General features: G+C 35.9%; 1 protein-coding gene across 1 annotated transcript in view; it reads left to right on the top strand.

Moving 5' to 3' along the window:
• dst (dystonin) overlaps positions 1–26,868 on the top strand; it is a 241,730-nt gene that overhangs the window by 98,544 nt on the left and 116,318 nt on the right. The window contains exons 9-24 of the mRNA XM_077230331.1: positions 1,828–1,940; positions 4,794–4,900; positions 6,252–6,371; positions 7,560–7,655; positions 7,741–7,868; positions 15,852–15,945; positions 17,051–17,205; positions 18,914–19,352; positions 20,788–20,916; positions 21,838–21,915; positions 21,999–22,160; positions 22,771–22,875; positions 24,208–24,303; positions 24,380–24,505; positions 24,638–24,790; positions 25,707–25,861. Of these exons, the coding sequence (XP_077086446.1) occupies positions 1,828–1,940; positions 4,794–4,900; positions 6,252–6,371; positions 7,560–7,655; positions 7,741–7,868; positions 15,852–15,945; positions 17,051–17,205; positions 18,914–19,352; positions 20,788–20,916; positions 21,838–21,915; positions 21,999–22,160; positions 22,771–22,875; positions 24,208–24,303; positions 24,380–24,505; positions 24,638–24,790; positions 25,707–25,861 (2,256 nt within the window). The remainder of the gene's footprint in view (positions 1–1,827; positions 1,941–4,793; positions 4,901–6,251; positions 6,372–7,559; positions 7,656–7,740; positions 7,869–15,851; positions 15,946–17,050; positions 17,206–18,913; positions 19,353–20,787; positions 20,917–21,837; positions 21,916–21,998; positions 22,161–22,770; positions 22,876–24,207; positions 24,304–24,379; positions 24,506–24,637; positions 24,791–25,706; positions 25,862–26,868) is intronic.

Raw genomic sequence — 26,868 nt, 5'->3', positions numbered from 1 at the left:
TTTGACAAATTGTTCATAGTGTATCGATTCACGTTATTCCATAGAAAAATAAACATTTCATAAAAATGTAATAACTTGCTCTGCTTTGGAAAAACCCATACCCTGTTATGTACAGTAGAGACATATTTAACCATTCAATCCTGCTACAGATGGATAAAACTCTGCCAGCATTTCTGGTGTGTTACCGTGTGTATTCAGTACCTGCTTTTAAACGCTCTCGTTCCTGTTTGTTTGAGCGCTTCATGTTTACTAGTGGTGAGCAATGTAGCCAATCACAGTCATATCTGTTGAGCACGTGAATTTAATGGCCAATCAGAGATGCTAGTCAGTAAGTTAGTCAGAATCCACTTAACACTGCTGAAAACGCAGAAGGTTTTGTATTTATTTTACGTGAGCTGCTCAATGTACTGTAAATAATGCCAGACTCACACTGTGAGTTTTTGGGATTGACAACCGCATTTACTTACAGGTGTGAGTCCTGAAATTACGGATGTGAGTTCGGTCATAAAATGTGGTTGTCACTCCTGTAAATGACCATACTGTGTGTGAACGTAACCGTATTAAGGACTCAATACAGGACTGACAAGTGTGTTCTGCTGCCGTGTGAACGGCAGAGATTCATGAGAATCTAATTAGATTAGATTCATTAGAATCATTAGATTAGAATCATTAGAAACTAAGAGATTCATTGTACAATTAAGACAGCTTTTTTTATTATAATAAGAGTTTTTGCGAGAATCCAGAATTCAGTGAGCTTGCAATTTAGAGATTGACAGCCTTAGTGATTATAAAGGGAAGCTCTTCTCTTGCTTTCTGTTCATTACCTATTCACAATCTGAATACTGTTGAGTTTTTCATGCTGCAAAGTGTCTGGATTGACAACAGTCTTCAAATCCATGATTAAATCAGAAACTGATGATTTATCATGATAACCAACGGATGAGACAAACAGGACAACATTTTTTTAAAGTACTTAATTCAAAAGTTTTTGCTCTGGTACTAAAATTGGTACAGAGATCCGCAAACCTTGACTAGTGTTGGTATGTTACCGACTACTGAAATGTTGGTACCGTAACAACCAGTCTTGGCCTTCTTTCAAACTGAACATCCTGTTTCACTCTGAAATAAAATGTTTCATTGTGGAAGTTAAAATAGGTTACGAGAGCTGTTTCTTACACTTGTACAGTATTTGTATCTCTCATCTCTATTCTTGGAATGATCTGTTGTGCCCCATAGACATAATCTGCCCTTTATAGTTTGATGAAATGTCATTTTGCCTAACAGATGACCTAGATTCTGAATAATTACTAAAGATATTTCTAGCCATCAGTATTCCTGTCAGTCAGGGAAGGTTTGGTAGTGATAAAAATCCTTATGTATGAATCTCACGAAACCTGTCAAGAGCATATCTGGGTCATATTTCACCCCAAAATCAAAAAGAAGAAAACCTGTTTTTATTAAAGAATATGAAAACTATTTTTGGGACCAAGATTCTTAGCGATCCTAAAATAAGCTTAATTTTCTCAATGCAAAATATAATTGTTCCTTATATGCTCCGTCAAATAAATGACGTCACTTGATTGTGAGTGAGTACTGTACATGTGAAGTTTTTGACACTGTTTGTCACTGATATCCTATGGGGATTTACACAAACCCAGTATTACTCCAGGGTCAGTTTGCATAAATGCCTGTCACCATCAATCAAACAAAATTTAGATTAAAGCTAAATATTGGAATGTAATACCAAACATATCTGTCACTAAAAGATATCAGACATGCAGAGATTTTGAAATAAGTTCATATTGTCTCGATTTTGTCTTCATTCAGGCCTGATCTGGTGGATATGAGCAGAGTTTCAACACAAAGTAGCAGATCCAACTTAGAGCAAGCGTTTGGTGTGGCCGAGCAGCTCGGTGTGGCCCGACTGCTGGACCCGGAAGGTGAGCTTCTACTGTCCTAATACATGACCTGATGGAGCAAGTATGTGTTCTCACGCTCCAGTTACAACACTGTCCGACTTCAAGGTGTCAAATGTTAATGTTTAGGCTGAGGTCACCAATGGAACCATTTAGCATTATTACATTCATGTTCTTGTGGTACTTTTATTACAATGCTGCTTGCACACACACACAAATTGTCAAACTTGTCAAAATGTAGGTACTGTGAATGTAAAATAATACATTAACAAGTCATTGTTAAAGACGTTTATAAATGTAACATTGGCGAAACTCAAAAACGAGAGAGAGAGCTGGATCCAAATGCAGAGTAAGACTGAATGAAAATAAGAGTCAAAACAGGAAACACAAGATTCAAAACTGAACACCAGGAGCAGAACTGATAACACCAAACAAAAAGCCATTCAAGGAAAAGACCTGACAAAGAACACAGGAAACACTGGGGTTTAAATACCCCTCTGGTTTTATTCGGTCATTTTAGACCAAAAAAATGTAAAACAAAAAAAATCGTAACTTCATCAGAATGGTATGAAACTTGGTGACTTTTGCGGCACTTGCTATGTGATAAAAAATTATCTTTGACTTGATTCAGAAAAAGACGAATGGTCGTGTTGTTCGTGGTCAACAATATACCACCATATAACCATGAAATATCATAAATATACAATTTAGCTACAATGCAGGGAAAAAGTACACAGCAGTGAATGGGTGAAACTAAAACATCAAGAGTGTGAAACACCCACTGTCTTCTGGTTTGACTGTAATCATGATGCAAAAACTAACACTTCAAATCAACATTTAAAACAAAAATCAAACTGGCAAAAACTAGTCTTTAATAATCTCTAAATATATATCCAAATGCAAAACCTAATGAAAGTAAGTAATTATGTCAAAAAACACTGTTCTCAGGAACTAGGGAATACATAACCCTGTATATATTGATATATAGAGCTATACAGGCATCTAGTGGCTGGCTACACCATGGTATTACAGATTATTTTCTTTATTTTTTTTTTTCACCAGGTGGCAGTAATCTGCCTCCATTCAATGTGATTTTAAGTACTTTTGCTCCATTTTAGATTTATTCCTCCATCACCGCTGTCCAACGAAGCCGTACAGCAGCTTGTTTTAGATACTGCATAAATTGAAAAATAGTATAAAATGTTTTTTTTTTATCATTTTTTAATTATTTTACATTACCTCAAAATAACATATTAAAGAAAAAACATAAAATAAAGTGCATTCATTTAAAAATTGAATTATTATACGATTATGGTCTCCGGTCTGTTTTGACTATTAACAACACTTGTGTGTGATTTCCAAATGAACAATACCAGAGGGAAACACAAGAACTAACAATCTAACAAGACACACCAAGACTAATGAACAGGGGAAACCAAAGAACAATAGGACTACAAAAGACTACAAACATGGCACAAGGAACAGGAAACACTTCAACATAAGTCCAGGGGCAAACACATGGTACATGTAACAGTAAACTGTCTTTAAGCTGTTAACTGTCACTGTTAGCTTTTTTTTAACATTGAACTTATTTGGTTGTAATTCATTAATGCTTTCAAATACAGACTTAAGTTTGGTCTCTTTTTAAAGAAGGCATGTTATTTCAGTGAAAGTAGCTTAAAAAAATGAAAGTGTCAAGTTTAAGATATAAATATTTTTTATTTCATACAAAATATATTTTTACAGAATAATTTGGACAGTAAAATTGCATGAAAATCAAAGACATATGTCTAAGAAATGAATAACAAATGATAGCTAATAATAATAATATTTATTAATAATAATATTTATTCCTCCATCACCGCTGTCCAACGAAGCCATACAGCAGCTTGTTTCACGTCACCATTTCAAAACTTCTCTCATTCCCTTCCGTCTCCTTGTAAACTTGTTTCTCATTGGCTATTGTGAAAGTCCTGACATAATCATAGTCATAATCAAAAACATGTTTGATATTTTCGAGCAGCCCTGATGTGTCTGCGAGCTGTGTGGGAGGTTTAAGATTTGATCTGTAAATGCCTCACATCACCAGATAATCTGGGCCGAACATCAGAACCGACCAATGTCCTGGACAAGATTTGTTCTCAGATTGTCAGGAGGGGAAAATCAGGAACAAATCATCCTGAAACTCCTGTAGTGTGAGCCCGGATTTTACTTGTTTCCTAGGCTTTCTAATCAACCTACAATTGTACACTATTATTATTTGTAGTACTGTGACGGATTGCTTATGTACTTCTAATATATGTCACTTTGGATAAAAGTGTCTTCTAAATGCATGAATACAAATGTAAATAATTGCATGATATTAGAAACGCACATGCCAGATTTTAAAGTAATGTCATTATAAAACGATTTTGCATCATACTTATTATGCCAACGGTTTCTCATTGAAAACTGGTTACCCAGCATTTCAAAACAATGAGGTCAAAAAGTATCTCTATTTCTTTTGTTGAAGTGTGAAACAGAGTGAGAATGAGCTTCTAGTTAACACAACTCTACCAAATTACTGACGTGAGCCATCACTGGTTTAGCTTTGAGATGTTGTTCTGGTGCAGCTCAACAGAGAGTCTCTGAATATCAGATATTTCAACCTGCCGTTTCATGGTCATTTGTAAAACAACACTGGGATCTAAGAATAGTATTCAATGCCTAATGGCCTCAGCAGAATAATCATCGACTTCAACACTTCATAGAAACCGTGAACTGTTTAGTCTGTAGTGAATTGTTCTGAAAGGAAAGGTTGCAAGCATTTGTTGCAAAACTGTTCAATGGTTTATTAAGTAGCATTCTAACTAAGCAAATGTTTTCCGTTTCGAGCAGACGTTGACGTGTCGTCTCCGGATGAGAAGTCGGTCATTACTTATGTCTCAACATTATACGATGTCTTCCCGAAAGTACCGGAAGGTATGGAGGGCATCAGTGCAATTGTAAGTACAATTACATATTTATAACATAACTACCCTTGTGAAAAATAGTAGGCTACTCTTTGACTATATAATTACTTATAATTACTTATTACTTATAATACTTATTATGGAAATAAAAGAACAAACTTAAGAGCAATCTGAATGTAAAAATAATGTTTTCAGACTCTTAGCTGCATGTTAATTAAAAGCGTATTATAGTTTAAATGTATATTAAATGCAATTCGCTCAACTTTAGAGTGATTTTAAACCCACTTAAGTAGGACTTAAGAACAACTTTATATGTAATTTCATAAATACTGCTGAATGTATTGACAAATATTTGCGAATACACATTTGTAATGAAGTTGCAATTTAGTACATTTAAAATATATTAACTTTAAATGTAATATTGAATAACACACTACAGTCTAATTATAATTATAATCAAGTATGTTACATGTTTGTCAACACATCTTTAAAGTATGACAAAATATTATTAAACCAATGCTTTAAAATGCACTTCGAAGTAAAGCTGCAATTTGACAGTATTACAAAGTGCACTTTTTAAAGTGTAGTTAAGTGTGTTAAGGGGTCATGAAAGGGTACTTTTTAAGTGCACTTAAGTGGCCTTTTATTTCATTGGTATTAACGGCAAGTACAGTTTTTTTAAATATGCTTTTAATATTTGAAGTACACTACAAGTGCACAATCAATACAATTTAGCACACTTCTTTTTCGGAAGGGTTTGTTTTAATTGAAAGCATTACAAATGCAAATCGCCTGAAATGGATCTTCTGTGTTCAGTGCAAGTGAAATGTGAGCAGTGTGTGTGGTGACGGCACTATAAAGCATATGTTGTCATTGCCGCCTGTCTGTGATTGAAACTCATAAAGACTCTTCTCTGAGGAAACTCAAGCTGATAATAGAAGATACCTGACTATAGAAAGTTTTCCAGCTGGCTGGGCTGGTGAATTTGTCGTGGTATTTGCAAGTAAACTTTGTCTACATTTTTTAATTATTACATAAGCATTCCATGTTTCTTGGAGGCTTGTTATGCATGAAATTAAAGTAAGTTGGAAGCTTTTAAGGAATCTGTTGATTCTTTGGAGTCATTCCCAGAACATTGGATAATGCTGGATGGGGAAGAGGACCAGTATAAGTCCCAGTGACCTTGAATCCAGCATGCTTGCTGTTCTTAAATAAATGAGCAAATGAATACAATATGATGGAAATGTCTTTAGAAAGCCAAGAAGTGACACACACTATAACCTCATGATGTTGGAAGTATGGCTGTGTTCATATTTCATGGAATTGCAGTGAGATGTAGACCTGGATCAAAAGACTAAGATGGTTGATGTTGTTCCTGAAACAGGATGTGGATATTAAATGGGTGGAATACCAGAACATGGTGATGTACCTCAGCCAGTGGATCAAACACAATGTGACTGTTATGGCAGACAGAAATTTCCCCAGCAATCCTGTGGAACTTAAGGTGAGATGCCTCACGATTTTATTATGCTTTTAAGAATTTAAATATTAAAAAATATTAAAAAATATAAAAAAAATAAAAACTGACTACTACTCTGTGGGTTTCCTGAATATGGAAGCCGATTTCCACCACATAAGAAAAAAATCGTGCCATATTTATGCCATAAAAATTGAAATAATGATATAGAAAGTCTTGACTTTTCATATTGTGTTACTTTTTTAAGGAGTAACAATATTTGTAACGCATTACATTTAAAAGTAACTTTTCCCAACCATGCCATAATGTCTTATAATTATAATGTACAGTAGTATGTCTAAATTATGACTTCTTATGTCATTTATGTAATATATATGACACAGCAGGTCATAATGTCGACTTTATGTCGTAATTTTGACTGTCAATTATGACACGTCAAAATTTGACTTAGTATGTCATAATTATGACTCAGTGTGTCATAATTTGTATTTTCGCATAATTTAGACTTTTTGTGTCATAGCCAACTTTTTTTTATAAGAATTTTGACCTGGTATTTCATAATTACGACTTAGAATGTCATAATTTCCAAATTTTTATTTCATAATTATGATGTAGTGTGTCAACATTTTGACTTTTAATGTCATACTTTCAATTTTCATCTCAGTATGGCATAATCTGACTCATAATCATCTCATAATTACTATTTACCAAAGCATGATTTTTTTCCCCCCCTTATGTGGCGTAAAATGAGCTTCAATATCTGAATGACTAGTTTTTTTTCATAATATTTACCATGAAAATAATGATGCAAAATAGAAAAGAAAAAAGAAATCATATTCGTCACTTGGAAACAAGGAATATACAGGTTTGGAGAGACGTGAGCGGCAGTTTTGTGGTAAACCATTCCTAGGCTGATATTACATTTTGATTGATGAAATTGCAGATATATTTGAAGTAATCATTTGTCAGATATATCAGACATTTGCTGACATGTATTTTCAGAGATAAGCAGCTGCTAAGACTCTCTGATTCTCTAACATTAAACTCCACTTAGTGTAATTGAGCGAGTGCAGGTCGTTTGCCTCAGGCTCCGAGGATTTACACGTCCCACTCGTGTAAAAGACCATCTTTCTCATCCAGTTCAGGTGTCCTGAAGTACTATATCCCACAACTCCAGTGAGTATGCTGTGTTCACAACTGTTTTTACCTTAACAGGCACTTTATACTCAGTATCAACAGTTTAAGGAGAACGAAATACCACCGAAAGAGAATGAAAAGGCCAAAATCAAGCATCTCTACAAAATGCTGGAGGTTTGTATGGTTCATATTTCTTGTACATCTACAGTCGTTGACAGATGTAGGGGTGTCTGGAGCTCTGCTGTGTGTTGGGCTGTAGGTGTGGATGGAGTTCGGTCGCATCCAGCTCCCTCAAGGTTTCCATCCTAACGACGTGGAGAAGGAATGGGGCAAGCTGATCGTGGCCATGCTGGAGAGAGAGAAGAGCCTGAGGCCTGAAGTGGACAGGTATGATTTACACACGCTATCTCTCCATCGCTATTTCTTAATGAAAAAATCCGGGCGTGGATGACATGCATTTCACTGAGGAATTCACTTACAAACTACATGACATTTAAACATTTTTATCATATCAATATAGCAACAATACAAATTTTGACTTTTTTTTTGAATGTTTTTAGAAAGGTGTTGTAGTGTTTATTCATTTATAAGGGTCTCTTTTGTGATTTGTGACTGCTTTCTTTTCAAAGTGATATTTTAATATCTTAAGGGGCAGATTTACTAAACAGGGCAAATTAGCATGAGAGCGCAATTCCAAAACAGCGCCGATGGGAGTGATTTACTGACGACACGCAAATAAAGAACAAAGAACAGTACATTGACAAGCGCAAACCGTAGTAAATCATCTTGCATGATTCATTTAAATACTCTCCTCCCATAAATATAGCGTCTGAAAGGGAAACTCCTACAAATGCATATGCAATAATAATATCCCTGTCCACGCCTTTTCAGAGCTAATTATGCCCTGCGTGTCTTTAGTAAACCCTGACAGTAGTTTTTAACACCAAAAGAGGGTTTGCACTGTTGACAGCTATTAGTAAATCTGGCCTTATATGTTCTATTTTTAAATGTGTGATACAGATTATTTTTGCTATAAGTTTTTGCTGGTGATATTAAGTTAAGCAACATGTTAAATAACCAGTCAATGATTTTAAATGAGCTTTTTATTTGGCTGTTAAGTTTCCTCAAGACTTTTAGGCCTGGGTATACAGGTGAAACTCGAAAAATTCGAATATCGTGCAATAGTTCATGTATTTCAGTAATTCAAATTAAAAGGCGAAACTAATATATATATATATATATATATATATATATATATACATATGCATGATTGTACTTTTCAGAGGGTCGACATTTCTGTATTTAAATTTTTTATTTATTTATCGATTTCATGTAATATTCTAATTTTCTGAGATTTTGAATTCGGGGTTTTCATAAGCTGTAAGCCATAAACATCAAAATTATAACTTTTGCACGATATTCTAATTTTTCAAGTTTCTGTACTTTCCCCGTTCCACTCCGTCTTGTGCACAGCTTTCATTTTATTGGCCCTGTCCCAAATGGCAAAGCTGTGTCCCAATTCAGAGGCTGCATCCTTCGAAGGCCCATTGTGTCCCAGCGGCGCGATGAAGGCTGTCCCAATTCGAAGGCTCCTTCAAATGCATCCTTTGTTTCCTGTGAGTTAAAGGATACAACAGATGCATCCTTCCCTGTCTACCGTACCCAGGAATTACTTGCACACCGATGACGACAGGATTTTATTTTAGAGAAATTTTCTCTTTTAAATGCAGGTGTTGGGTTTCAACTAACTCTAATATCTAATGATTCAAATGTAAAAACTTTTCAAATGTTGACTCGCCTCTTACTAAGATATGATTTTATATAGTTTATACTCTTAATTATGTACAGAATTGGAACAAGGTGAACATATTTAAACAGGATGTGATCACTGTTTTGTTTTCAGAAAGTTTCATATAACTTTCAAAAAGTGCAGAACAAACGTTACCGCCGCTCGTCAACGGCTCGTCAACCTGTAGGCCAGACCAACACATTTTACAATGCATCCGCTGAATTGGGACACAGCTTTCATGTGCACTTGTGGATTTCAGAAGGGTGCTTGTGAGTTAATATACGCCCTCGATGCACGCTTTTGCCCATGTCGCAATGCTTTTTTTTTTTATTCAGTTGAAAAATTGCAAGTGTTTTGATTAAAAGTGCGTCATCAATTAAAAATGTCCACAATATCTCAACATAATGCAAAGTGACACATTTAAGTCAAGGGATCAAGGTTGGGCATGTCCCAGTTAGCTCTTGCTAGTAGATACTTTGACTTATATGGACATTTTAAAAAGCTGCCAATGTCAGATTTCAAATCTGATGGGCCCAGCAGTGCAGCCAAGGAACTGCCATTGAATGCTAATGATGGCATTCTTCATATATTGTAGTCAAGCTTGCTATTAGTCAGTCCTCTGAAAGTGTAAACACTGCAGTGCTGTCAAAGCTTTGCTCTGTTTGTTTGAGGATCATAACCAGCTTGACTTAGCAACCACTGGAGAACAACGTCTGTGTCTCTGATCAGTGGGAGAACAGTCAACACTTATTGGGTCTGATACTTAGCCAGGGCTAAGTATTTCTCTGACATTATAAGCAAACATGCCCATCGCCCTAAAATTTTATTTAATACCATAAATTCAGTTGTTTACCCCCAAGTCTCTTCAGAGGTTGAGGCATCCACCAATAGCTGTGAGGAGTTCTTGAAGTTTTTTACTGAGAAAATTGACCACATCAGAACACAGTTCACTCCAGTTGTATCTGAAATACCATCACATTTCCCCATTGCCACAGCAACTTTTGACCAATTTCAAGCAGTGTCCTACACTGATCTATGTGAAATTGTAAATCTGGCCTTATATGTTCTATTTTTAAATGTGTGATACAGATTATTTTTGCTATAAGTTTTTGCTGTTGATATTAAGTTAAGCAACATGTTAAATAACCAGTCAATGATTTTAAATGAGCTTTTTATTTGGCTGTTAAGTTTCCTCAAGACTTTTAGGCCTGGGTATACAGGTGAAACTCGAAAAATTCAAATATCGTGCAATAGTTCATGTATTTCAGTAATTCAAATTAAAAGGCGAAACTGAAATACCTCAACTCAACAGAGATCCTAGAGCCATTTCAATCTGGGTTCAAAGCCCATCACAGCACTGAGACAGCCTTTTTAAAGGTGACAAATGACCTGTTGCTCACTCTTGACTCAGGTGATAATGCCATCCTGGTCCTGTTGGATCTTAGTGCCGCATTTGACACTGTAGACCATAGTTTATTACTAGAGCGTCTCGAACAATAGGTTGGTATAATTATAGCTCTTAAATGATTTCACTCATACCTCCACCAAAGATCTTTTTCTGTATCCATAGGCCAGTATTCTTCATCCTCTGCCCCTGTGTCTTATGGTGTCCCCCAAGGATCCATTTTGGGTCCAATACTTTTCTGTCTTTAGATGCTCCCCTTAGGTAACATAATCAGAAAATTCAATATTTCATTGAATTTTTATGGAGATGACTCCCAACTTTACATCCCACTTTAATCTGGCAACTCCATGCAGCCTCTTTTAGACTGCTTGAAAGAAATTAAAATCTGGATGGCAAACAATTTCCTTCAGTTAAATGATAAAAAAACTGAAGTTATTGTCTTTGGCCATTCAAAGAATTCCATTCCTGCCAACCTTGGCCCCCTTTCCCCCTATGTTAAAGCCCATGCAAGTAATCTAGGTGTTATTTTAGACTCCCATCTTAATCTGCACAAACAAATATCATCTGTTGTAATAATCAATTAAGAATAATTTCTAAACTCAAGTCTGTTTTGTCATACCCCATACACAAAATAAATATATTTGAAATATATTTTTCAGAATATATTTTTGGTATATATGCAAATATTTGAAACTGGCCCAATAAATATATTTTAGTTAAATATATGTAAATATATATTTATTTTATTTTTAATATATTTTAGTTACTGTAAATATGTGAATATATTTGTATGTCAATATATTTACTAACAACATATATGTTCATATGTTTTAACTTTTGCAAATGGTTTCATTTGAAATATATTTTGTCATATATTTTACATTACGTTATAAATGTAAATCTATTGCACATTTAACATCATATATTTTTGTTATATTTGAGAATATATTTCAAAATTATAAATATAAGTGAACAACAATGCAAATATATTTCAATGTATTTGGAATATATGCCACATATATTTTTGACACTATAAAATTTATTTTAAAATATATTTCTTTTGTGTATGGGACAATGATCTGGAAAAAGCCATCCATAGCTTCATAACCTCTCGGCTAGACTATTGTAACTCTCTCTGCTTTGGTCTTCCTCTGACACTGGTCGCACGGCTTCAGATGGTCCAAAATGCAGCGGCTAGGCTGCTCATGAATACAAAAAAGCGTGAACACATTACACTGGTTCTAGCCTCCTTGCACTGGCTTCCAGTCCATTCTAGGATACAATTTAAAATGCTGTTGATGGTTTTTAAAGCTCTTCACGCCCTGGCCTCCAGCTACATAGCTGGTATTATTCATCCGCATGTAGCCCCCAGTGCCCGGTTGCATAAAGCACCTTAAGTTTTTCCCTTACGTATGATACTTAAGGGGCGATTTCCCCTTACCTAAGAGAATAACTTAAGGGTGTTGCATATAATCTCTTAAAGGGTTCTCTTAAGTAAGGGAAACATTTAAGTGTTTCACGACAGCCATCCTGGATTGACGTTATAAACGTCTGTTGTTGCCATAGATACGCAAAACACTAACACTAGCAATTTTACAGTTTCATCAAATAAAGTAGGCTAGGATATCGGAATGGATAAAGGATAAAAGAAAAACAATTTTGAAAAGCAAACTAAATCCCAATGTAACTGCAGCAAAAAACAAACAAAAAAAAAAAAACCAGAAACAGTGGGAAGAAATAATAACGGAAAAAATCAATGCAATGAATCTTGACGCGAAGAGGACGGTTCAGGAAGTCCTTAAAAAATAAGAAAACATCTCTTTGGTCGCAAAAAAAGAGCTGAGCGCTTATAAGAAAGAAGCCAACAAAACAGGTAAGATTAAGCAAGACTACGCTTTTAAGACTGTATGCACCGCACCGTGGTGAAGAGTTCGCTTTATTGCTGGACAGTGTTAAGACCTAACGATTACAAAACTGACCAACAGCTTGACCATTGCGTTTAAATGACGGGAGAGAGCCCCCGCTACCCGGTGAACCACTCTGCTGACAGACGAAAATGACATAAATTCAGCCATGTCGTCTTATTTTTGTCCGCGTTACTCTTAGGGTTACGATTTCCAAACCTTAAGTTATACTTAGGGAAATGACCGTTAAGGGTTTTTATGCAACACTTAACGCGTTTTAAGGGATTACTTAAAGGTATAGCGGAGGATCTTTCCCGCCCTCTCCAATTTTTTTAAAAATGCACATGCGCAAAACTCTATTTGCTCCCGAGAGGGAACGCCTATTAAACGTGTTGAGTGACCGAGGACTCAAGACATGATATGCAATGGAGAAGTAGCTTGTTGCATTTGTGTAATAAATACTATGGTGAACACATTGTAATTATCGAAAATGAACACACAAGGTTTTAGAATATTTCAGCGTGATACCATTTACCATTTGGTCACAAGGCTACTTTAGACAAATTGAGATGTTTACCGTGTCTACGCGGTGCATGACTTGTGCCAGGGCTAGCATCGCTAATCATAGCTTACATTAACTTTTACTAGCTGTGATTTTAAATGGATTTCTCCAAATAGCATGACAAACTTTACCTGTCTAGCAGAATCTTCGCGACTGCGGCATCAGTGGGAAGCACAACCTGTGCTTTTAGCGCACGCCAGCGTGTGAAATATTCACCCAAAATCACTCTGGTCTTGTTTCTTCTTTCTGCGGCCTTTCTCTTCATATCATACACTTCGTATACATTTTTTCTCTTTCGACCCTCAGCCATTTTCAAAGGAATGGCTGAAACCGTAACTCATCACACATAATACACCTGAAAGTGCGCATGCGCAGAAGGGACGAGCACTTACGACGGCCTTACGTAAACATATCACCAGAATGATTGACACTTAGGTGGACCAATAGTATAGGCTTCCCACCCGGAAAAAGAAAATCCTCCGCTATACCTTTAAGTGAAAAAACAGCATTTAAGGGAAATTCTAAGTGTTTATGACGTTTCACTAAAAGAAACCCTTAAGTAACACTTAAGGTTTTTTTTTCTGCAACACCCTTAGGTTTAAGGGAAACATAAGGGCGAACTTAAGTGAAAATTACACTTAAGGTGCTTTATGCAACCGGGCACAGGTCCCTTAGATCTTCCAGCCAAGGTCTCCTCCGTGTCCCGCGGTCCCGGCTCAAACAAAAAGGTGACAGAGCCTTTTCTATCACCGGCCCTCAGCTGTGGCTCCAACTGCCACCTGACAGCAGAAATGCTCCTTCGATCACAGTTTTCAAAACCAGGCTCAAAACTCACTTATTTACATTGGCCTTCCCTGTGTTTTAACTGTCTTACTGTGCTATTTCTGTATTTGTAATAGTATTTATTTTATTTTTTTATTTTGTGGCTATTGCGCTATGTACAGCACTTTGGTCAGTGCAAGCTGTGTTTAAATGTGCTATACTTACTTTACTTATTCATAAAACATCAGCAGAATGATTTTCTGTGTCAGTCATTCATAAATCCATTTTTATGTAAATTGTCAAAGAATGTACTGAAATTATTTGCTTTTAATGTTTTTGAAAGAAGTCTCTTCTGTTCACTAAGGCTGCATTTACTTGATCAAAAACACAAAAAAACCGTTATATTGTATAATATTATTACAAATAAAAAAAAAGCTGTTTTCTATGTGAATATGTTATTAAGTGTAATTTATTCCTGTGATCAAAGCTGGATTTTCAGCATCATTACTCCAGTCTTCAGTGTCACATGATCCTTCAGAAATCACTATAATATGATGATTCACTGCTCAAAAAACATTCATTATTATAATCAATGTTGAAAGCACCAGATTTTTGTGGAAACCGTGATACATTTTTTTTCCACTTAGGATTCTTTGATGAATAGAAATTTAAATGAAAAGCATTTATTACATTTATTAAAGCATTTATTAAAAACAAATCTTTTGTAACATTATACTGTAAATGTCTTTACTGTCACGTTTGATCAATTTAATGCATTCTTGATGAATATTTTTCATATTCATTCTTGACTTTTAATTTCTCTCCCTTTTTTAATCTTACCACAAATGTTTGAATGGTATATTTAAACAGCGGAAAAAAAAAAAAATTAACATTGCTCATAATAATCAGCAATGTCTCTTGAGCATCAGATCAGCATATCAGAACGATTTCTGAAGGATCATGTGACACTGAAGACTGGAGTAATGATGCTGAAAATTCAGCTTTGATCACAGAAATGAATTGCATATTAAAATATATTCACATAGAAAACACTTATTTCAAATTGTAATAATATTTCACAATACAATTTTTTTTTGATTAAATAAACATAGCCTTGGTGAGCAGATGAAGTTGTAAAAGTTGTTACCAAACATTTTCAGCTACTGTATATTATATATTCTAGATATTATTTTTAAAATCATATTGCTCAGCCCTGTTGTGCACCAGAGATTAGTTTTGTTTAATGCACAGATATGACTGTCACACTGTGTGACTGTGTAATTCACAGCTGTATTACTCATAATATTTATGTATAAACATGGTGTTGGAAATCACCTGGAAATAAATGGAAATGCTTTTATTATTTATTATCGCTTTTATAATACGTGATTATATAGCAACAGCCTTAAATGGTGTAAAATGGTTAAATGATTGAAATGACTGAAGACATGTGGTGTCAAGTGTGGCACACCCCTGTCTCTCACAGTCTGAACCTGTGCGGGATCATCTGTCTTACATGGGAATGAACGCTCAGTGTTTGACCCGGGGCTGATGGTCGTGTGGGCCGGCTCTTCTTCTTATGAGCCTATAAGTAGCAGTGGCTGGAAGCGTGCGCTGTTAGAAGGGCTTTAGATGGCAGGTGGGGTGTCTGCTTCTGACGGAGGGGTGGTAAACACACTTCTCTGGGCCGGATAAACACATAGTTAGTCTGTTATGATGCACAGTAACCTGGTTTACGGCAGTAGCACCTCGTCAGTGAGTGACAGCACTTTAACCAGCCTGGGCTCTGCTGAAAACCTGCTGTCGGGAGCACACGAGCCTCTGTCCAGCACCCCGCTTTACCTCAATAACAGCTGTGTGTACGGACCCAGGTGAGCGAGACACGCGCGTCAGGGAGAGCGCATGCAGAGCCTGGTGTTTGACTGTGTCGGTCTTCTTCTGTTCGTAGGCTTGAGATGCTCCAGCAGATTGCAAACAGAGTTCAGCGCGACTGCATAGCCGGAGAGGACAAATTAGCGCTCGCGAGGACGGCTCTTCAGTCGGTGAGTTCAGACGTTTAGCAATATATTATGCGAATTGTTTTTCTTTGTCTTTTGTTAGTCGCTGGGGATTTGTTTAATGCGTACATGTAAGTGTCTTGTTTTGCCTCTAATTAGCAAATACCTGTAATTAGGCCAGTGGAGTAAGAACAGTTAAATCTTAATATGTTAAACAATTTTACTTTCCTTAAGTGAATTTATATTTATTATTTAAGGATGTTTAGATCATTTTTTGTATGTTTAGAAGTTATGTTTTTCGATTGCACTGGTGTGACAGTCATATCTGTGCATAAAGTGAAACTAATCTCGGTTGCACAACAGGACTGGGCAATATAATTTTAAACAACTATAATATATAATATACTGAACCTGTTAAAAGTTTGGAGAGATTATATTTTTTTAATGTACATTAATGGAGTCTCTTCTGCTCAGCAAGGCTGCATTTATTTGATAGAAAATACAGTACAAACCGTAATATTGTGAAATATTATTACAAATTAAAATAGCCGTTTTCTATGTGAATATAGAGTAAAGTGTAATTTATTCATGTGATCAAAAGCTGAATTTTCAGCATCATTACTCCAGTCTTCAGTGTCTCATGATCCTTCAGAAATCATTATCATATGATGATTTGAAAAATGTCTGATTATTATCAGTGTTGGAAGCAGTTGTGTTGCTTCATATTTTTGTGGAAACCATGATCATTTTTTCCCCCTCAGAATTCTTTGATGAATAGAAAGTTCAATGAACAGCATTTATTTGCATTTATTAACACATTTATTAAATAGAAATCTTTTGTAGCATTTTAAATGCCTTCACTGTCACTTTTGATCAATTTAATGCATCCTTGATGAATAAAAGTAATAATTTCTCCACAAATGTTTGAATTGTTTCATTGTTTCCACAAAAATGTTTAGCAGCAAAAACATTTCAACATGTATAATAATAATCAGAAATGTTTCTTAAAAAGATATATATTTTAGAATCATTATTTAAAAAAAAATAATATTAAAACAAATAATTATTGGAAATTTTGCAGCGGCAATGGTATGTCTTTTCATGCCTTTCTTACAATGTAAATCTGAAAGGAAATGAATATCTCCTCCAGGATGCGAAGCGTTTGGACTCAGGAATCCAGTTCCAGAATGAAGCGGAGATCGCTGGCTCTCTCCTGGAGTGTGAGAATCTGCTGAGGCAGCAAGTGCTGGACATTCAGCTTCTACTCGATGGCAAATTCTACTTGGCTGATCAGCTCGTTCAAAGGTGAATCAATCAACTTCATTTCTGCCACGACCACTATCGTCAAATATGATAGATGCATAATCTCAAATGATATATGACTTTCATCTAAAGGATTATGTATGTAAACAATTGGCCTGTATTCTCTTAAAAAGTTGATTAGAGAACAAAATAATATTTTCTCAAGTTAACACCGTTTTGCACATCAACATGACTTTTATTGTATTTTAATATATTTTTAAACACTATTAATCACCTTTAGTTCATTTTTAATGGATCATTTTCAAATACAAATGTTCAATTTAGTGTCACAATTGATCTTTTAATTGTTTTGTTATCCTCTATTAAAAGATAGTTTTACGAGCATTTTGCTGATTATTTTTAAATCTGATATGGCTTTTATGCAACCGTTCTAAGTAACAGTTAAAAGTAATTAATATTGAGTAACTGACCAAAATCCACCAGTTAGCCTATTATGTCTTCAAAATATATTTCTGCTAAATCATCAAGCTTTGAGTCACCAAGCAACACACAAACTGGGATCAGACTGGAACAGTTGTAATCGAAATTAATCAACACTCATTGCAAATCAGGTTTATTGGCAACATTTCCAGACTTTCAGCTGTTTGCAATGAACAAATAAAACAAAAGTAAATGAAATAGCTCAACACAACATATGTTTCAAGTTGTTTCCAACTGAAAATGTAACTTTTAATGACTTCCGCAGTCTCAAAATTATTCAACGCCCTGAATATAACTTCTGTCAGGAACACTATCGTCAAATATGATTGACAGTTAGCATATAGTTTGGATTGGCGGTGTGATTCTGTTCTGGGCAAGAACTCCCTGCGCATACATGCAGTTTATCATGAATAAGAGCAATAACCCCTCTTAGGGGAAACAGAACAGAAACAACAAGAATGTATTGCAGATATCATTAATTCAAGATTTTAATGTGCAACATAATTAGAGAGTTTAGTCTGATTCAGAGGGGAATCAGAAGGCCAAATCGTGACTGAGAGAGGTGGAGCTGGGGAGGGAGGAGGGTAATTCACTCCTGAGAAACGCCACAGCTGCTGATAATACTGAAGGAGCTTATATATGAATTCAGTGATAGGCGTCTATTCCTATAGAGGGAAAGCTGAGAGTCACCGATGCGAGCTTGACTAACGTGACCTGCCAGAACTGACGCTACGCTGGATTATGAAAGATAATCCTCAAAATGAGCAATAGAAACAATGTCACTGTCACTTTATTTATAAAGCACTATTTAAAACAACAACTGTAGATCAATTTGCTGTACATAGCTTAAACATAAACACAATAAAAACAAATAAAAGACAATAAACATATAACATGCCACTGTATCATCGATTAAAAGCTATTTCAAACAAAAAAGTGTTCAGTTTTGATTTCAAATTTCCCACAGTACTCGTAGACCTAATACTGACCGGCAGACTATTCCACAATTTTGGCGCAGCTACTGCAAATGCTCGGTCACCTCCGAGTTTTAATTTTGTCCTTGGAACCACTAATAGTCCCTGATTTGGGATCTCAGAGTCCTCCCCGAGTCATGTTTCGACAAAAGATCGGTGAGGTAAGAAGGTGCTAAGCCATTCACAGATTTATAGACCATTAAAAGGACTTTAAAATCGACTGGCAACCAGTGTAATGAGATTAATGTGTGTGTGATGTGTTCATGGAAACTGTGCCGCCCTCTGTGGTCCCTCAGGGTATCGAAGCTGCGTGACGACCTGTTGGCTTTGAGGACCGAGTGCTCCACCGTCTACAGCAAAGGACACACACTGACCTCAGAACAGACCAAGATGATGATCTCCGGCATCACGCAGAGTTTGAACTCAAGCTTTTCCCAAAGCTTCAGCGCCGGGCTGTCTCCTGCCCTCACTCACGGAGGCCTGGTCAGTACGGGCCGTGCAATGACCCCATCCATGACCCCCAGCATGCAGCCCGCCTCGGTCCAGGCTTACCTCAGCACCGGTGGAGGAGGAGGAGGAGGAGGAGGCATGGAGCCCGGGGTCCTTCAGCAGCTCAAACACATGCAGATCCGCAAGCCCATGCTCAAATCCTCATTCCAGGATCCTACCTTGACCGAGGATGAGGTTAATTTGAAGTTCGTGCAGGATCTACTTAACTGGGTTGAGGAAATGCAGGTGTGTTCAAGACTTCCTTCTGTTAGTGCACTGCAAAATAATCATTCTCAAGGCCCGTTCACACCAAGAACGATAACGATATCATTCTAAAAATCGTTCAAGATAGAAAAGAATAGCCCACAGATTTGTGAATAGAATTTGTAAAAATTCAATAGAGTCCACAACACAACTGTAACGAAAATGCCACAGGGAAACAATATCGTGGAATCACTTTCTGAACGATTTATTTCCAGCTGATGAATGATAAAAACATTGGCAGCCAATCAGAATCTATCCTGCTTTAAAGATCTTGAGCATTTAAATCAGCTGAGGATGAAACTGCAGCTTGTGCTTATTATAGACAGAACAATATAGTCCGCTGGTGTGGACGCTAACATACTAATCATTATAGTTATCTTTAAAAGTCCCCCTGTTGTCAACTTTTTATCCCTTAAATCTCATCTTTGATCACCCAAATTACATAGTTTTTTTTTCCTTTAATTTTTTTTCAAAGAATATCAAAAACACCACAGACTTATAAACAACATTAAAAGCTTTAATATAGTCATCATCGTTTTTGCTGTGAACGGGCCTTTAATCTGTATTTTTGTCCATTTGTCAATATGTTTTCTACACTGTTTTAAAGCATTAAAAATACCAAGCATGATGAATTGAGTGATGATTTTACAGAACTATTAAGGTAATTTTTTTCTCAGAGAATATAACTTGCAAAATGTTTAGAGGTTTATGCTTAAAATAAGACATCTCTTTGCAAATAGAGTAAGAAAAATAAATGTAATTCAAAATCTCATTAATTTTCTCTGAAATCAAGTCTTAAGGACCAGATATACTAACAGCTTGCTCCAGCACAAACCCTCTTTTGGTGTTAAAAAACTACTGTCAGGGTTTACTAAAGACACGCAGGGCATAATTAGCTCTGAAAAGGCGTTAACAGGGATATTATTATTGCAAATGCATTTGTAGGAGTTTCCCTTATAGACGCAATATTTATGGGAGGAGAGTATTTAAATGAATCATGCAAGATGATTTACTACGGTTTGCGCTTGTCAATGTACTGGTGTTTACGCCATTATTTACCGCCAAAAAAGCACATCTTCAGCCATTTTGCGACAGTGTTGTTTGTTATCAGCAGCTCTGCTTGTTTATGACCCGATGCGGTTTTGCACTGCTTTTGATGGATTGTGTTGGTCATTATGAAAAATGTTCTTTAATGTGCGTATTAAAACACCCGCAGAACTTTACACTCACATCAGTGCTTTTATGGGATTTCGGTCTCACACTAATTTGCCCTGTTTAGTGAATCTGGCCCTTATTGTGTTTAAAAAAAAACAATAATTTGATTGAGAAGCAAAACTGTGTAATTATGTTTATAATTTTACTGCAAGACAAATGTACGTGCAGTGAGGTTATTAGCTGATGTTTTTGTCTCTGAAAGGTTCAGCTGGATCAAGCGGAATGGGGATCGGATCTACCGAGTGTTGAATCAAATTTAGGGAATCATAAGGATTTCCACAAAGCCATCGAAGAATTCCAGATGAGCATTAAAGAAGCCAAAATGAGTGAGGTAAAGCAAATCATTACATTAAAAAAAATCTTAATTCAGTCATTATAAACTCACCGTCATATTGTTCCAAACCCAAATGACTTTCTGTGAATATATAGTAAAGTGTAATTTATTCCTGTGATCAAAGCTGAATTTTCAGAATCATTACTCCAGTCTTCAGTGTCACATGATCCTTCAGAAATCACTATAATATGAGGATTTGATGCTAAAGAAACAATTATTATTATTATCAATGTTGAAAACATTTGTGTACCTTTTTTTTAGGATTCTTTCATGAACAGAAAGTTAAAAACAACAGCATTTATTTGAAATAGAATCTTTTGTAACATTATAAATGTCTTTACTGTCACTTTTATCAATTTAATTCCTCCTTGATGAATAAAAGTATTTATTACTTTATTTATTTCCCCCAAAAACTTAAATAAAAATTCTTACTGACCCCAAACTTTTGAACGGTAGTGTTTATTGTTACAAAAGATTCTATTTCAGATAAATACTGTTCTTTTGAACTTTCTATTCGTCAAAGAATCCTGAAATAAAAATGTAAATAACGGTTTTCAACATTGATAATAATGAGAAATGTTTCTTGAGCATCAAATAATCCTATTAGACTGATTTCTGAAGGATCATGTGACACTGAAGACTGGAGTAATGATGCTGAAAATTCAGCTTTGATCACAGGAATAAATTACACTTAACTATATATTCACATAGACAACAGCTGTTTTACATTATAATAATATTTCACAATATTACTGGGTTTGTTTTGTATTTTTAATCAAATAAATGCAGCCTTGGTGAGCAGAAGAGACTTCTTTTAAAAACAGTAAAATTCTTACCGACCCCAAACTTTTGAACGGCAGTGTATATACCTGCAAATAATTGTCTTAAAAAATAAACTTCCCTGTGTCACCCCCACAGATTCAGATGACCCAGCCGTTTAAGCAGAGTTACTCTGAGAAGCTCAACAAGTTAGAAAGCCAGTACAGGAGGCTTCTGGTAAATGAACTGGTAAAGATCTGCATTAGTTGCCAGCGTCTGTCAGAGCTGTGTGTCTGAGTCTCTTGTGCTCGTGTTTGCAGAAAGGCTCGAGTGAGAGGCAGAAACACCTGGAGAGCCTGCATGACTTCGTGTCCCGGGCCACTCAGGAGCTCATCTGGCTCAACGAGAAGGAGGAAGAAGAAGTGGCTTTCGACTGGAGTGAACGAAACACTAACGTTTCCAGGAAGAGGGATTATCATGCAGTAAGTCCATCCAACGCACATCCACACAAGTCTCAAGTCTTGAGTCTAGTTTATTTATAGAGCACTTTCCACTACAAAGTACCAGAGGGCAGTTCAGTTAAAAACAGATAATAGCAAATAATAATTAAACAGAACACAAGTAACATAGTAACAAAAAACAAACAAAAAGCAATGAGGAAAAGACCTAACATACACATAATAAAACAAAATACAACTGCCAAAATTTCAATAATTAATCAACTGCATGTTGTGCTCGGTCTAAAGGGGCATACATGCAATGTTTATCATATCTGTATATCATTTTGTTGGCAGTATGGGGTCAGACTTTTAAACTCAAACTTTTGGTTTAGTTATGGATTAGCTATGATAAATAGCGTTTTGCTTTGATGCTTCATTATAGCAATATGAAAATCCGTCCATAATTATATTAATCCATAAGAAGGATCCATATTAATCTTGGATGTGGCGGCACTGTAAACATCAAGGTTTTGTGTTAATCACAGGAGTTTTGCATCGCCTTCACGTGCCTCTGCATGTTACGGTGCATGTTCTGGGAAAAGAGGCTAGATCTCTGTGACAGGAACGTCTTCATATGTGTGTGTTTCCACAGGATCTCATGAGAGAACTGGATGATAAGGAAGAGGTGATCAGGTCCGTGCAGGAGAAGGCGGAGAGCCTCTTGCTGGACAACCATCCTGCCAGATTGACCATTGAGGTAATTTAAAACTAATCCTCCATCTAAACTCCTCCTAAAGCACATCAGGACTTTGTTTTCTTAAGTGGAACTCAAATGGAGGAGTTTAGCAGAATGCTCACGCTGTTCCTTTCCATATAATGAAAGGGAGTTGGACGGTTATTCTCTTCTAAAGTCATTTTTCACTAATAATCTTCCCTTCAGCTCTTCGCATATTTACACTTGTCATTGTCATGGGCCGTATGAGAATATATAGCAGCAGTCACATGATATTTTCATGGTGCTTTTTTGTCTTTTTGGAGCTTGGCAGTTTCTGTCTCCATTCATTGTATGGAAAAGAGCATTGAACATTCTGTGGAAACTTCTGTTCCTTAAAAGAAAGATTTTTATGAGAGTGATATAAAATAAAATAAGTCACGATTAAAACTGAGTAAATACATGTCCCTTCTAACTGAATGGAAACATTTTATTAACATTTTATTTGTATTTTGTTTTTTATTTTACCATTCTGTAATAAAATAAAATAAAATGAATATTAAATAAATTAAACTAAGTAAATACATATATGTTCCCTTTAACTGTATGGAAACATTTTATTAACATTTTATTACTATTTTTTATTTTATTTTACCATTTCATAATAAAATAAAATAAAATAAAAATTACTTAAATTAACAATTACTATTTTATTTGACCATTCTCACAAAATTCATTAAATTAAATAATAAATTAGTAAATGCATATGTTCCCTCTAACTGTATGGAAACATTTTATGACTATTTAATTTTTTTTTTAATTTTACCATACCAAATTAAATTAAATAAATACATAAAACTAACTCTATGGAAACATTTGGTCAATATTTTGTTTTTTATTTTTACCATTCCAAATTAAATTAAATTAAATTAATAAATAAAAGTAAGTCTATGGAAACATTTTGGGTAACACTTTATTTTAGTGTTCTTGTTACATATGTTACATGTAATTACCATAGTAATAACAGTAAATGATGCATAATTACATGCAAATAACCCTTAACCAAACCCTAATCCTACCCTAAGTGCATGTAGTTGCTTAATGTTACTCAGTACTTAATTATATAATTACACTGTAACAATGACACCTTCAAATAAAGTGTAACCACCTTTTGTCAATATTTTGTTTTTTATTTTACCATTCCAAATTAAATTAAATTAAAGTTAATTTAATTATATTAATAAATAAAATTAACTCTATGGAAACATTTTGTCAGTATTTTTTTTAAATATATTTTACCATTCCATAAAAAAATGAAATGAAATGAAAGAGTAAGGTCATAGACGTTCCCCCTAACCGTGTCCATCTGTGAACCAGGCGTACAGAGCAGCGATGCAGACTCAGTGGAGCTGGATACTGCAACTCTGTCACTGTGTGGAGCAACATCTCAAAGACAACGCTGTCTACTTCGACGTAAGTTACACTGCTAGTTTTAGCTTTACACATATTCATGACATGTGACGGTTCATGACAGTTACTCTCCTTGTAGTTTTTCAGCGATGCCAAAGAGTCGTTGGATTACCTTAAGGGCCTCCAAGATGCCATCCACAGAAAGTACAGCTGTGACCGAAGCAGCAGTTTACACCGCCTCGAGGATCTGATTCAGGAGTCCATGGTTAGTTCGCTTGCACACAATAAATTCATGCAATTATTTGGAGAGTTAAATTTCTTCAGATTCTCATCCCTGTACATTAGGGTGTAGATGTGTGTGCATGACTGAGGCCAGTTTGATGTTTCTTCTTCACAGGAGGAGAAAGAGCAGCTTCTGAAATACAGCAGCACCGTGGGTGGGTTAGTGGGTCGGGCCAAGGCCGTTGTTCAGCTCAAGGCTCGCAACCCAGAGAATCCCATCAGATCCTCCGTCCCCGTCACAGCCATCTGTGACTACCGCCAGATAGAGGTACGGTCACCGCGCCACCACGGCTGCGGCCCATATTACAGTTTTTTTTCAAATTGCTTACACACAATTTCTGAAAATATGGCTCCATTTCTTGAAACTCTACACACAAAACCACAAAATACACACACAACATGCAAAACATCAGAAATCTCTTGCAAAAGCAAACACTTCATTCAAAACTATTTTAACTCTTCCAAATGGTGTTTTTGCGCAGTCTCTACACACAAACATCAAATGATTAGCCACATACATACCAAACTGCAAACGTACCTTGTGTCTTTCGCTTTTTTAATGTGCGGAAAACAAAATTGAAACAATTTATCTTGTATCTTGTGTGTATATATACACTGAATATGCACTGAATATGCATACAAGCCAAATCAGAAAGTCAACTTTATTTCTAAAGCGCTTTGTGTGTGTGTGTGTGTAATATATATATATATATATATATATATATATATATATATATATATATATATATATATATATATATATATACTGTATATATTTACACTATAAACAGAAATTCAAGGGGGGTGAAAGTAATTTCTTTCTTTCTCCAAACACTGAGTTTTAATTTCTAAGTGATCATTTTATGTACGTATTTTCACACATGATCATTGGGTGTGGGTAATCTGGAAATGATAGCATTTAAATGGCAGTGTTTTCTAAATGAAACGCAAGAGCTGTTTGTTTTGAATGATGTGTGTAATGTAGAAAACTGTTAAGAGTTTCGCAAAAAGTTTGTTTTACAATATCAACCTGAGTGTAAAGCGTGTAATGTGCTTGTAGTTGATCGTGAGTGAATGATTTCACTGAGTGAGCCTCAAGTTCCAGTTGTAGTGTCTAAGTGATTTGAAAAACACTGTAACAGCCGTGTCTGCTATAAAACATGTCGTGACCCGTCTCTCCTCAGATCACCATCGGCAAAGAAGATGAATGTGTTCTGGTGAGTAATTCTCACAGGGCGAAGTGGAAAGTGATCAGTCCATCTGGGAATGAGGCCATGGTACCGTCGGTCTGCTTTAGTGTTCCTCCACCCAACAAGGAGGCCGTGGAAATGTCAAGCAGGTGAGGACATTCTGGGAGTTCATTTGATTTTATTCTTTATTTAGGCCCTGTCCACACGGAGACGCGTTTAGTTGTATACGTACAAATGTATCGTATTGGCGTTTCGTCCAGACGGATCTGGGCCCGTATTCCTAAAGAATCTAAGAATCCTTTTAGAAAACTCTTAATTTAGCTTAAAAACGTTTACGTAGGAGTCTTAGCTTAAGAGCGATTCGGGACCGATCTGAGAGCAACTCTGAGTAAGGAAAAGACAAAAACTTTTATCTTAGTGAGGAGGCGGGGCTGACCCCGTTGCTATGTATGACACAAAAAATCTTCAATCTTTTGAAGACTGTGATTGGTTGGTTGTCCAAGAAGGAAAAAAATAGTGATTAGGGTCTATTGTGAGCCTTCACTTTGAAATTACATGCATACTTTTTCCTATTTGACTATTCTCATACACACACACACACACACACACACACACACACACACACACACACACACACACACACACACACACACACACACACACACACACACACACACACACACACACACACACATTATATTTGTGTATATAAATCCTTTTTTTTATTTACCATACTGTTAGTTTCCTATAAGGTATTTGATTGGATTAGAATGATAAAAATTGTTCCACTGTCTATTTAAGTGGTGGTTTGAATGTTGGTTTTAATGTAACAAACATGAAATAAAAAACAAGAAGGACAAGAAAGCTCAACTAGACAGAGGAACAGTGTTTACTGTGAGCCCAGTTAGTGGATGAACACAAGGCCATCCTTAAAGGAACATCAGGCCGGTCGTCACAGCACAGAAGCAGACATGGGAGCTTATAGCGGTTAATAATACATTATTTACGGTTCATTGCCCCTCCTTGTGCGGAAGCCTGCTATATTCATAAATGCATTTTTTTGAGCCTGCAATGTGGGAATGTCCAGTGGAAAATTAATGAACGGCGACACAATAAGAGGTTCTGAAAGTGCTGTAATTGTTTGTGATCACTCTGC

The sequence above is a fragment of the Siphateles boraxobius genome, unplaced genomic scaffold, assembly GCF_051911475.1.
Source record: "Siphateles boraxobius isolate OS27281-9 unplaced genomic scaffold, OSU_SipBor_1 142, whole genome shotgun sequence".
NCBI classification, from domain to species: domain Eukaryota; kingdom Metazoa; phylum Chordata; class Actinopteri; order Cypriniformes; family Leuciscidae; genus Siphateles; species Siphateles boraxobius.
This window is presented reverse-complemented; position numbering and strand designations above follow the sequence as displayed.